Below are 12,155 nucleotides of genomic sequence, written 5' to 3' on the forward strand. Positions count from 1 at the left end.
ATAACACCTGTGGTCCCCAGCAAGAAGTGAGCCATACTCTATTCTTATCATGCTTTGACCAGTTGAGGAAATAGATAGCTTTCCTTCTCAATTAAAGCCTGTGCCATTAGGGGATCCATTGTCTTGCCAGATCATTTGAATTCCTTTTAATCAGCTCTATTGCACTTGTGCTCTGTGCCTTCCTGACTGGCTGCCAGGCTCCTTAAAGGTACATGAACATTTCGCTCATCCTAGTGCTTCCTCAGAAGGCCTCTGCCAGCAGAGTCTCAAAAGCACAGTCTGAATATCTTATCATTTCAAATATGAAACTTCTGGTTTAAAGAACTCCCTGCCAAGGAAGCTCCTGTTTAAAAAACAAAGACCAAGCAAGATAACAGATCCCTACCAGTTAGCAAGAGTTAGCAGAGGAAGAGTGGGTCTCTGATTCTTGTGCCTTCTCTTGGGCTCTTTTATTTCTATTGGTTTGTCTTTTCCAACTTCAATGTGATAGTTCTTATTTTATCTTATTGTATTATACTAAAAAATGAATGAAAGAATGAATGATATAACCCAGAAAGACAAACATTTTGTGTACTCATTTATAAGTAGAGATTAACTGCTACTAAGTAAAAGATAATCATGCAACAATCCACAGACCCAACAATGCTAAGTAATAAAGAGTGCTTTGAAGATGGTGGTGGTGGGTACATGGATCTTCCTGGGAAGGGGATATAGAATAGATTTAGAGGATATACTGGACACAGATGATGATGGGAACAGGGAGATGGAGGGAGAGAGTATGGGGAAATGTGTCTGGAATTAGAAGACATGCAGCAGAGAGGGGAGGTGCTGGTCTTGGTGGAGTAAGAAAAATAGGACCTACTTAGATCTCAAGCTTCCAACTTCCTGGGTCCTTCAACTTAGGCTACTGCCAGAATTCTACACACTGGTATTTTAAATATTTGGGCCACATTTGACCAATAAGGTGGGTTTTGATCCATACCCTACTGTTGTCTTTTTGAGCATGCAACTTTTCCAGAAACCTCTCCAGGAGAGGGAAGGAGATTGATAGGGCAGGGTTAGGCATACCAATAATGGGAATCTAAAGCCCTATCTGGTGCTAGCTCTCTTTTTGGACTGCTTCGAGCTGCTTTAGGCCTTGCTATTTCAATGTGTAAGAAGGTCTCTTTTCCTAATCTCATTAATTTCACACAGAAAAAGAAAAAAAGTTATGCCATATGTATCCCTTGGGAAGCAATAGCATAAGTTTAATAAGTCACCTGTCCTTTTTCCCCCTTAGTCCAGATGCTTTTCTATTGCCAAGTTATTTCCATTTGTCTGTTTGGGTTTTTTAAAATAGAATCTTGTCTCTGGTAGTGATTATTATTATGATATTTTACAAGAAAAAAATTTAAAATCTAGGTAAGAGATTAGTGAGCAAGATGTAAGACAAATCAGGAACATTTGCTTTGTGCCAGACATCGTGATGTGGAAACCTGATTTGATTTGATTTGATCCTTCCTATGAATTGTCATTAGCCATAGTTTGCAAAATAAGGCAACTGAGATCTAGAGATAAATTGTTTAGGCTCCCCCTGCTTGTCATTGAGAAAATACAGGAGCCAGACTTAGATCTCTAATTCTAGAACCTACGTGCATGGACATTGTGCTGTAGAACCCACTATGTCATTTGGCATCAGCCACAAATCAGGAGGCGGTATGTAGGATGACACTGTACTCTCACCTCATATTCCCTGTCCTCATCAAACACTGTACTGTTCTCTGTAGAAACATTATATAAAAAGAATACTGTCTCTCTGTAGGCAACCTTTACAGAAAATGTTAACTGTGCTGGAAATCTTTCTTTGTTAAGATAGGGTATCATACAGTTCAGGCTACCCTTTAACTTGCTTTGTAGCCAAGGACCACCAACTTTTGCTGCTCTGCCTCCCCTTCCTTCCTTCCTTCCTTCCTTCCTTCCTTCCTTCCTTCCTTCCTTCCTTCCTTCCTCTTGTTTTGTTTGAGACAGGGGTTTTCTGTGTAGCCTTGGCTGTCCTGGACATGCTTTATAGACCAGACTGACCTCAAACTCACAGAGATCCACCTGCCTCTGCCTTCTGAGTGCCGAGATCACAGATGTGAGCCACTGTGCCAGGCTCTACCTCTGCTTTCTAAGTGCTGGCATTGCAGGTACATGCCACCGCACCTGGGTTTATGCAGCACTGGACATTTAACTCAGGGCTTTGTGCATGATAGGCATGAAAGGTAACTGAGGTGCATTCCTCCAACTTCAAATATGCTGGAATTTCTTTTTTTTTCTTTTCAATCTGTCCTTTTTGTTGTTGTTGTTTTAGCTATTTTAAATTCTTTAATAATTCCTTTCATAGAAAATGTGTTTTGATCATATTTTCCGCTTTATTTTCTCTTTTACCTTCCCACGTTGAACTTCTTTTCCAACAAATCTTCTTCCTAAATTTCTGTCATCTTGATTGTTGCACTTTTTTTCATGACAGGGTTTCTCTGTGTAGCCCTGGCTATCCTGGAACTCACTTTGTAGACCAGGCTGACCTCAAACTCACTGAGATCCGCCTGCCTCTGCCTCCCAGGTGCTGGGATTAGAGGTGTGTGCTACTGTGCCTTTGCTGCATGTCACAAGTTTTATTAGGGTTGTTTATGTGAGCATGGGTTGCAGGTTATTTACTTGATTGAGGCCGATTTCCCAGTGGCTAAATCACTAAGGAATATGACTCCTACCTCTCATGGCAACCCTTAATTGCTTATAACTCCTCATGCAGGGTCGGGGTCTCATGGACCCCTATGCTATCCAGGGTGGTATGTTGATGAGCCTAGTCATGTGCAGGTAATCCCCACTGATGTGAGTTCATGGGTGTAACAGCCTGTCATGTCCAAAAGATAGTAGTTCACAATGTTATCTTTCTGGTCTTCTAGCTCTTTCATTATTTCTACGCCTTATTCCTTGATGCTTCCTTAGTCTTGGAGGAGGTGATATAGATATCTCATTTGGGGATGAGCAGTCAAAAGTCACTTATAGGACTGAAGAGATGACTTGGCAGTTATGAGCACTTATTGTTCTTACATAGGACCCAGGTTTGATTCCAAGTACAAATATGGTGGCCCACAACCACCCATAACTCCAGTTTCAGGTATCTAACATCCTCTTCTGACTTCTGTGGGCACCAGGTATACATCTGGCACACACACACACACACACACACACACACACACACACACACACACACACACACATATATATATACATATGTAGGCAAAATATACATATAAACTTAAAATATCTTTTTTAAAAAATAATTTTCTTTATTTATTATGTATACAGTGTTTTGTCTGCATGTACACTTGTGTGCCAGAAGAGGCTACCAGATGTCATTATAGATGGTTGTGATCCACATGTGGTTGCTAGGAGCTGAACTCAGGACCTTTGGAAAACCAACCAGTGCTCTTAACCACTGAGCCATCTTTCCAGCCCAAAGCAAGCACCACACCTCGTGGTTCCACTGGGGCTCGAACCCAGGACCTTCTGCATGTAAAACAGAAGTGATACCACTACACTATGGAACCAGATTTAGAATATCGTTTTTTATTGTTTTTTATTATTAATTTATTCTTGTTACATCTCAATGGTTATCCCATCCCTTGTGTCCTCCCATTCTTCCCTCCCACCCCTTTTCCCTTATTCCCCTCCCCTATGACTGTTCCTGAGGGGGATTACCTTCCCCTGTATATGCTCAAAGGTATCAAGTCTCTTCTTAGCAACCTGCTGTCCTTCCTCTGAGTGCCACCAGTTCTCCCCCTCCAGGGGACATGGTCAAATGTGAGGCACCAGAGTACGTGAGAAAGTCATATCCCACTCTCCACTCAACTGTGGAGAATGTTCTGACCATTGGCTAGAGCTGGGAAAGGGTTTAAAGTTTACCACCTGTATTGTCCTTGGCTGGTGCCATAGTTTGAGTGGGACACCTGGGCCCAAATATGTCTATCATAATGTTCTACTTGTAGATTTCTAGGGCCCTCTGGATCCTTCTACTTTGCTATTCTCCCATGCTTCTCTCATCTAGAGTCCCAGTAGGATGTCCTCCCCTCTGTCCCAGTTTCCTGGTAAGTGAAGGCTTTCGTGGGACATGCCCCTTGGGCTAGTATGCAGATATAAGTGAGCATATACCATTTGAGTCTTTCTGCTTCTGGGTTAACTCACTCATTATGATCATTTCTAGCTCAATCCATTTATCCACAAATTTCGGGAATTCCTTGTTTTTAATAGCTGAGTAGTATTCCATAGTGTATATGTACCACAGTTTCTTTATCCACTCTTCTACTGAGGGATACTTAGGCTGTTTCCATGTTCTGGCTATTATGAATAAGGCTGCTATGAACATGGTTGAGCAAATTTTCTTGTTGTGTGCTGGAGCATCTTCTGGGTATATTCCAAGGAGTGGAATAGCTGGGTCTTGAGGAAGCCCTATTCCCAGTTTTCTGAGGTAGCGCCAGATAGATTTCCAAAGTGGCTGTACTAGTTGCATTCACACCAGCAATGAAGGAGTGTTCCTCTCTCCCCACATCCTCGCCAGCATGTGGTGTCGCTTGAGTTTTTGATCTTAGCCATTCTGATGGGTGTTAGATGGAATCTCAGAGTTGTTTTGATTTGCATTTCCCTGATGACTAAGGAGGGTGAGCATTTCTTTAAGTGTTTCTCAGCCATTTGATACTCCTCTGTTGAGAATTCTCTGTTTAGTTCCAAGCCCCATTTCTCAATTGTGTTATTCGGTTTGGTGGTGTTTAATTTCTTGAGTTGTTTCTATATTTTGGATATTAGACCTTTGTCAGATGTAGGGTTGGTGAAGATCTTTTCCCAGTCTGTAGGCTGTCGCTTTGTTCTCTTGACAGTGTCTCCTGCCTTACAGAAGCTTCTCAGCCTCATGAGGTCCCATTTATTGATGGTTGACATTAAGGCCTGGGCCGTTGGTGTTCTGTTCAGGAAGTTGTCTCCTGTGCCAATATGTTCCAGGCTCTTCCCCACTTTTTTCTCTAAGTGACTTAGTGCTTCTGGTTTTATGTTGAGGTCTTTAATCCACTTGGATTTGAGTTTTGTGCAAGGTAACAAATATGGGTCCAGTTGCATTTTTTACACATAGACCTCCAGTTAGACCAGCACCATTTGTTGAAGATGCTATCCTTTTTCCATTGAATGGATTTGGCTTCTTTGTCAAAAATCAAGTGACCATATGTGTGTAGATTCATATCTGGGTCTTCGATTTGATTCCACTGATCAACCAGCCTGTTGCTGTACCAGTACCATGCTGTTTTAATTACTATTGCTTTATAGTACAGTTTGAGATCAGGTATGGAGATTCTTCCGGAGCACCTTTTATTGTACAAGATTGTTTTAGCTATTCTGGGTTTTTTGTTTTTCCATATGAAGTTCAGAATTGAACTTCCAATGTCTTTAAAAAATTGTGTAGGTATTTTGATAGGGATTGCATTGAATCTGTAGATTGCTTTTTGTAGGATGGCCATTTTTACTATGTTAATTCTCCTGATCCATGAGCAAGGAAGATCATTCCATCTTCTCAGGTCATCTTCAATCTCTTCAGAGTTTTGAAATTTTTTTCATACAAGTCCTTCACTTCCTTAGTTAGAGTGACTCCTAGATATTTTATATTGCTTGTGGCTAATGTGAAGGGTGCGGTTTTCCTAATTTCTTCCTCTGGAAGCTTGTCGTTTGTGTATAGGAAGGCTACAGACTTTTTTGAGTTAATTTTGTATCCAGCCAAATTGCTGAAGGTGTTTATCAGCTTTAGGAGTTCTCTGGTGGAATTTTGAGGGTCACTTACGTACACTATCATATCATCTGCAAACAGGGATAATTTGACTTCCTCCTTTCCCATTTGGATACCCTTGATCTCCTTTTGTTGTCTTATTGCTCTGGCTAGAACTTCGAGTACTATATTGAAGAGATATGGAGAGAGTGGGCAGCCTTGCCTTGTTCCCGATTTTAGAGGAATTTCCTTGAGTATCTCACCATTTACTTTGATTTTGGCTATTGGCTTGCTGTATATAGCCTTTATTATGTTGAGGAAAGTGCCCTGTATCTTTGATCTCTCGAAACCTTTAAACATGAATGGGTGTTGAATTTTATCAAATGCTTTCTCTGCATCTAAAGAGATGATCATGTGGTTTTTTATTTTCAGTTTGTTTATATGGTGGATTACATTGTTGGATTTCCGTATATTAAACCATCCCTGCATGCCGGGAATGAAGCCTACTTGGTCATGATGAATGATATCTTTGATGTGTTCTTGTATTCGTTTTGCAAGTATTTTATTTAGTATTTTTGCATCGATGTTCATAAGAGAAATTGACTGAAATTCTCTTTCTTTGTTGAGTCTTTGTGAGGTTTAGGTATCAATGTGACTATGGCCTCATAGAATGAATTTGGTAATTTTCCATCCATTTCTATCTTTTGGAGTAGCTTGAAGAGTATCGGTATTAGCTCTCTCTTGAAGGTCTGGTAGAGTTCTGCACTGAAACCATCTGGCCCTGGGCCTTTCTTGGTTGGGAGAACATTGATGATTGCTTCTATTTCTGTAGGGGAAATGGGACTATTTAGCTTGTTTATCTGGTCTTTACTCAACTTTGGCAAATGAAATTGATCAAGAAAATTGTCCATTTCCCTTAGATTTTCAAATATTGTGGCATATATGCCTTCAAAGTAGGCTCTTATGATTCTTTGTGTTTCTTCAGAGTCTGTTGTTGTCTCCCTTTTCCTTTCTGATTTTCTTGATTTCAATACTGACTCTCTGCCTTTTAGTTAGTTTGGCTAATGGTCTGTCTATCTTGTTGATTTTCTCAACGAATCAGCTCTTGGTTTTGTTGATTCTTTGGACTGTTTTCTTAGTTTCTAATTTGTTAATTTCAGCCCTGAGTTTGATTATTTCCAGGCGTCTACCTCTTTTGGGTGTTTCTGCTTCTTTTTTTCTAGGGCTTCCAGTTGTGTCATTACGATGCTTATGTGCGATGTTTCTAATTTCTTTTTAAAGGCACTTAGTGCTATGAATTTTCCTCTTAGCACTGCTTTCAATGTATCCCACAAATTTGGGTATGTTGTTTCCTCATTTTCATTGAATTTCAGAAACTCCTTGATTTCTTTCTTTATTTCTTCCCTGACCCAGGTGTCATTTAGCAGAGAGTTGTTTAGTTTCCATGTACGTGTAGGCTTTTTGTTATTTCTGTTGTTGTTGAATTGCAGCCTAAGAGCATGGTGATCTGATAGGATACAAGGTATTATTTCAATCCTCTTGTATCTGTTGAGGCTTGCTTTGTGACCTACGATGTGATCAATTTTGGAGAAGGTTCCATGGGGTGCAGAGAAGAAGGTGTATTCTTTCCTGTTTGGGTGAAAGGTTCTATAGATATCTGTTAGATCCATTTGACCCATGGCATTGGTTAATGATGTTATTTCTCGGTTTAGTTTCTGTTTCAATGACTTATCCTTCAGTGAGAGTGGGGCGTTGAAGTCTCCCACTATTATTGTGTGGGGATCGATGTGTGGTTTAAGCTTTTTTAGGAGATCTTTTACAAATGTGGGTGCCCTTGTATTGGGAGCATAGATGTTCAGAATTGTGATGTCATCTTGGTTGACTTTACCTTTGATGAGTATGAGGTGCCCTTCCTCATCCCTTTTGATTAATTTTGGTTGAAAGTCTATTTTGTTCCATACTAAAATGGCTACGCCTGCTTGCTTCTTGTGACCATTTGCTTGGGATAATTTTTTCCAACCTTTTACCCTATCATTATGGGTGAGATGTGTTTCTTGAATGCAGAAGAATGTTGGATCTTGTTTATGTACCCATTCAGTTAGTCTGTGTCTTTTTATTGGAGAATTGAGACCATTGATGTTGAGAGATATTAATGACCAGTGACTGTTAAAAGTCTTAAATTTGATGTTGTTTCCAGTCGAGCGTTTGTGTAGTTGTGTTTTTGCCATGGAATAGTTATCTATTTCCTGAGTAGTTTTGGTTGTAGCTTGACCCTTTGGGATGGAGTTTTCCTTCTAGTACCTTCTGTAAAGCTGGATTTGTGGATAGGTACTGTTTGAATTTGTTTTTGTCATGGAATATTTTGTTTTCTCCATCAATGGTTATTGATAATTTTGCTGGGTAAAGTAATCTGGCCTGGCATCTGTGGTCTCTTAGGGTTTGCAGGATCTCTGTCCAGTCCCTTCTGGCTTTTATGGTCTCTGCTGAGAAGTCGGGTGTAATTGTGATAGACTTGCCATTAAATGTTATTTGGCCCTTTTCCCTTGCAGCTTTTAATATTTTTCTTTGTTCTGTATGTTTTGTGTTTTGATTGTTATGTGACGGGCAGTTTTTCTTTTCTGGTCAATTCTATTTGATGTTCTGTAGGCCTCTTGTATGTTTATAGGCATCTCTTTCTTTAGATTGGGGAAATTTTCTTCTATGATTTTATTGAGAATAGTTTCTGGGCCTTGGAGACTGATATCTTCTCTTTCTTCAATGCCTATTATCCTCAGATTTCCTCTTTTCATGGTGTCCTTCATTTCTTGGATGTTTTGTGTCTGGAGTTTTACAGATTTCACATTTTCCTTAATGGTTGCTTCAAGATCTGTGATTGTATCTTCTAGACCTGAGATTCGTTCTTCCATCTCTTGGATTCTGTTAGAAAAGCTCACCTCTGCGTTGCTCACCTCTGTGTTGCTCGCCTTCTTCTCTGAGGTCTCACGTTCTCGTTTTTCTTCTGTCTGTATGTCTATCATTGAATCCATTTTTGTCTTAAGATCTTGAACTGATTTTTTGATTTCTTTCATCTGGTTGTTTGCATTTTCCTGAAATTTTTCCAGTTCCACTCTATGTGCTTCTTTTATGTCTCTCACCTGTATGGCTGTGTCCTCCTGCCTTTGATTATGAATTTTATTTTTTTCCTCCATTAATATCCTCATTACTAAGGATTTGAGGTCATTTTCTTGTATTTCCGTTGGTTTGAGTTTTCTGGGTTGTTTTCTTTGGGATAGCTGGAAACTGGAGACGCCATGTTGTTTTGGGGGTTTTTGCGTATGCTTTTACGCTGTCCTTTAGACATCTTGGTATCTTTGTTTTTGTTTGGTAGCTTCCAGATTTGGATGGAGGGAGTATGATGATTGATTCACTTATTTTCTCATGATTTCCATAGGCTGGAATATCTGATACCTCACTGGTGTTGATGGCAGGAGGTTAGCACTGTCGATTTGGTCCCTCACAGCCCGTGATCCTCAGCTCTCCTGTGCTGTGAGTCCTGCAATCGTTCTGGGTCTCTGAATGAGCGTTGGGTCAGGCCCAGGTATCCACAGCCTTCTGGGTTCCCTGCCAAGTCCAGCCAGGGACACTAGGCCCGAAACACGCACCGAGCTCAGCTAGATTCTCAGGGCCTGAACTGTCTGCTGAGCACAGCTAGGGATTCTGGGCACAAAATGCACACAGGCTCCAGCCAGAATTTTGGAGGGCTGGGACTGAGCCCCATGATCCGCTAGGGGCTTTTGGCCCAAAGTGTGTGCTGTGGTCAGTTATTGACTCAGGGCCTGAACTGTCCGCCAAGCTCAGCCAGGAATTCTGGATTCAAACTGCACACTGTGCAACCAGAGTCTTAGAGCCGGGACTGTGCCAAAAGCTCCGCTAGAGTCTCTGGGCCTAAACTGTCTGCCAAGCACAGCTAGGGACTGAGGCCCCAAACTGCACGCCGAGCTCCACCCGAGTCTCCAGGGCGGAATTGTGCACCGAGCTAAGCCAGGGACTCTGGACTCACACTGCACGCTGAATTCAGCCTGGGACTCCGGGCCTATACTGTGTGGATAGTCCAGCCAGAGTCTTGGAGCCGCCAAGCCTGTGCGCACAGCTCAACTAGAGTCTCTGGGCTCAATCTGCCCGGCAAGTCCAGCTAGGGCCTCTGGGCTGAATCTGCGTGCTGACCTCAGCCTGTGTTAGTGTCCCAGAACTGCCCGCTGAGCTGTGCTAGTGTCTTGGGCAGAACTGCTCGTTGATGTGAGCTAGTGCCTCTGGTGGAGCTGAGTGCTCCACCCAGCCTGCGTCACAGCTGTAGAACTGGGGCTGCGCTGAGCTGGTGCCTAGGGTGGAATTGAACTCTCTGCCCAGCCTGTGTCACAGCAGAGGAGCTGTGGCTGAGTTGAGCTAGTGCCTAGGGTAGAATTGCTTGCTGCGCTGAGACAGTGTCTCCACCGCACTACGCACTGAGCTGAACCCGGGACTCTGGGGCTGAACTGTCCGCCGAGTCCAGTTTGGGTCACAAGGCACCACGCGACCCAAATCCCGTCCAGAGTCCCCTCTCCCGCAGCAACTCCCACCGGCCACCATACTAATCGCCTCCCCCGGAAGGCTCAGAGCTGCAAACCTCAGCCACTGCCACTGCTGCCGCTGGTGCCGCTGGTGCCGCCGCTGTTGCTGCTGCCTCTGCCGCTGCTGCTCTGGTCCGAGAAAATCCATGCTCCTCCCGTGTGCAGGGGCACACAGGTCCTCTGCACCCTGGTCCTTCCGAACCGTGGAGCACTCCTGCTGCCGTGATGTGGGGACCTTGGTGTTCCTGGCTCAGAAATCTGTGCAATTCCCTGAATTGTTCACTGGAGCCTCCAAACACGGTCCATACTGCTCGCCGCCATCTTGGATCAACCTTAAAATATCTTTTAAAGCCACTTATTATCAACACTTTGTCCAGTTATGAGTCTTTGCATTGATCATTTTCTACTGCACACAGAAACTTCTCTGACCCAGATTGAAGGCAGCATAGATCTATGGGTATAAGTAGAAATATTTAGAAAGTAGTTTGACATCATGTCCATTTTACCAAAAAAATAATAATATATTTCATCCTTGAGCCTCTAACGTTCTCAGCTATGAGCTATCAGTCAGGATTATTGTACCAGGCATGATCTTCCTCCTTTGGAGTAGGCCTCAAATCCAGCCAGAAACTGCTTAGTTACCCCCCATAAGAGTCGGCCACTCTTGCACCAATGAGCATATTGTGCCTGGCATAGTGCATTGTAGCCTACAGAGTTCACAGTTAAGTAAGACTGTTGGTGACCTTTCTCCCCACCCCCCAAATTCTACATAGCACCCTCTGGCACTAAGATAGCTAGCCAGCAGGGAGGAAACTTCCAACTTGATTTACCAGTTGAGCTTCATGAATGGTGTAACAAAAGCATATGGTGTCTTCAAAACTAGTGTCTTATCATCTAGTTGTAGTGGGTACACAAGAGGAATAGCAATAGGCTATGCTATTGGGGGACCCTCTGGGATCTCTCTGACCAAAAACTCATAGAGAGATAGCCTATACCTGTGGAATATTTGAGTCACAGCTGTATGAAGACTTTCACCAGACTCCAAGGTGAGAAGCTGACTCTTTTTTCCCTTCCACATCCCCTTAATTCTCTCCTTTCTTTCTTTCATTCTTTCTTTCTTTCTTTCTTTTTTGTCATGCCTCAGAATAGAATCCAATGGATGCATTTGTTTGCCAGTGAAAGCAGTGAATCCTCCATGTGGCATAGGATTCCAACCATGCCCTGCACAGAGACTAAGCAGAGACCAAAGAAGGGTGTTAGCACCCATTCCTCCCTGTGTTGGGAAGGGACAGAAAGGGCGATATATACAGTTGGTGTCTAATTACTGCCAGACCATACTAGGTACTTAGTAGATAGTGGTTATTATTCAAGGGGAGGAAAGGTATAAATGGATTAGGGAATTAAGTAACTGGCCCTAGTGGACAGAACTCAGAACTCTGGTTTAGACTCAGAGATGTCTATACTAGATGACTATGAACAACATACTTGCTGCTCTGAACTCAGGTTCCTTACATATAGCATGGAGATGATGATATCTTTGGGCACTGAAATTTTTGAAGTAAACCATTTTATTATTAATTAGAAATCAGCTTCATTATCTATTGTTGACATTGTTAATCCTAAGTAAATGAAACTCCAGTGATCATTTCTTTCACTATATCATTGTATAAATGAGGAAACCAGGGCATAGCAATAGGTCGACATCTCTTTGGACGTAAAAAGCTTGGGCCCTGGAGTCAGATCTGTGTTCCAATTTTCACTGTCCATTTCCACTTACTGGCCTTGTGAGCATAAGTAGG

General features: G+C 42.4%; 1 protein-coding gene and 1 non-coding gene across 2 annotated transcripts in view; one reads left to right on the forward strand and one right to left on the reverse strand.

Moving 5' to 3' along the window:
• Positions 1 to 1,661: 1,661 nt before the first annotated feature.
• Positions 1,662 to 12,155, forward strand: part of Ppef1 (protein phosphatase with EF-hand domain 1) — a 75,691-nt gene continuing 65,197 nt past the window's right edge. Inside the window, exon 1 of the mRNA XM_051140966.1 lies at positions 1,662 to 1,695. Coding sequence (XP_050996923.1) covers positions 1,662 to 1,695 — 34 coding nt within the window. The remainder of the gene's footprint in view (positions 1,696 to 12,155) is intronic.
• Trnav-uac (transfer RNA valine (anticodon UAC)) lies at positions 3,504 to 3,575 on the reverse strand. Its single transcript has one exon. It is a non-coding gene; the product is annotated as a tRNA-Val (tRNA).

This window comes from Acomys russatus, chromosome X, assembly GCF_903995435.1.
Source record: "Acomys russatus chromosome X, mAcoRus1.1, whole genome shotgun sequence".
In the NCBI taxonomy this organism is placed as follows: Eukaryota; Metazoa; Chordata; class Mammalia; order Rodentia; family Muridae; genus Acomys; species Acomys russatus.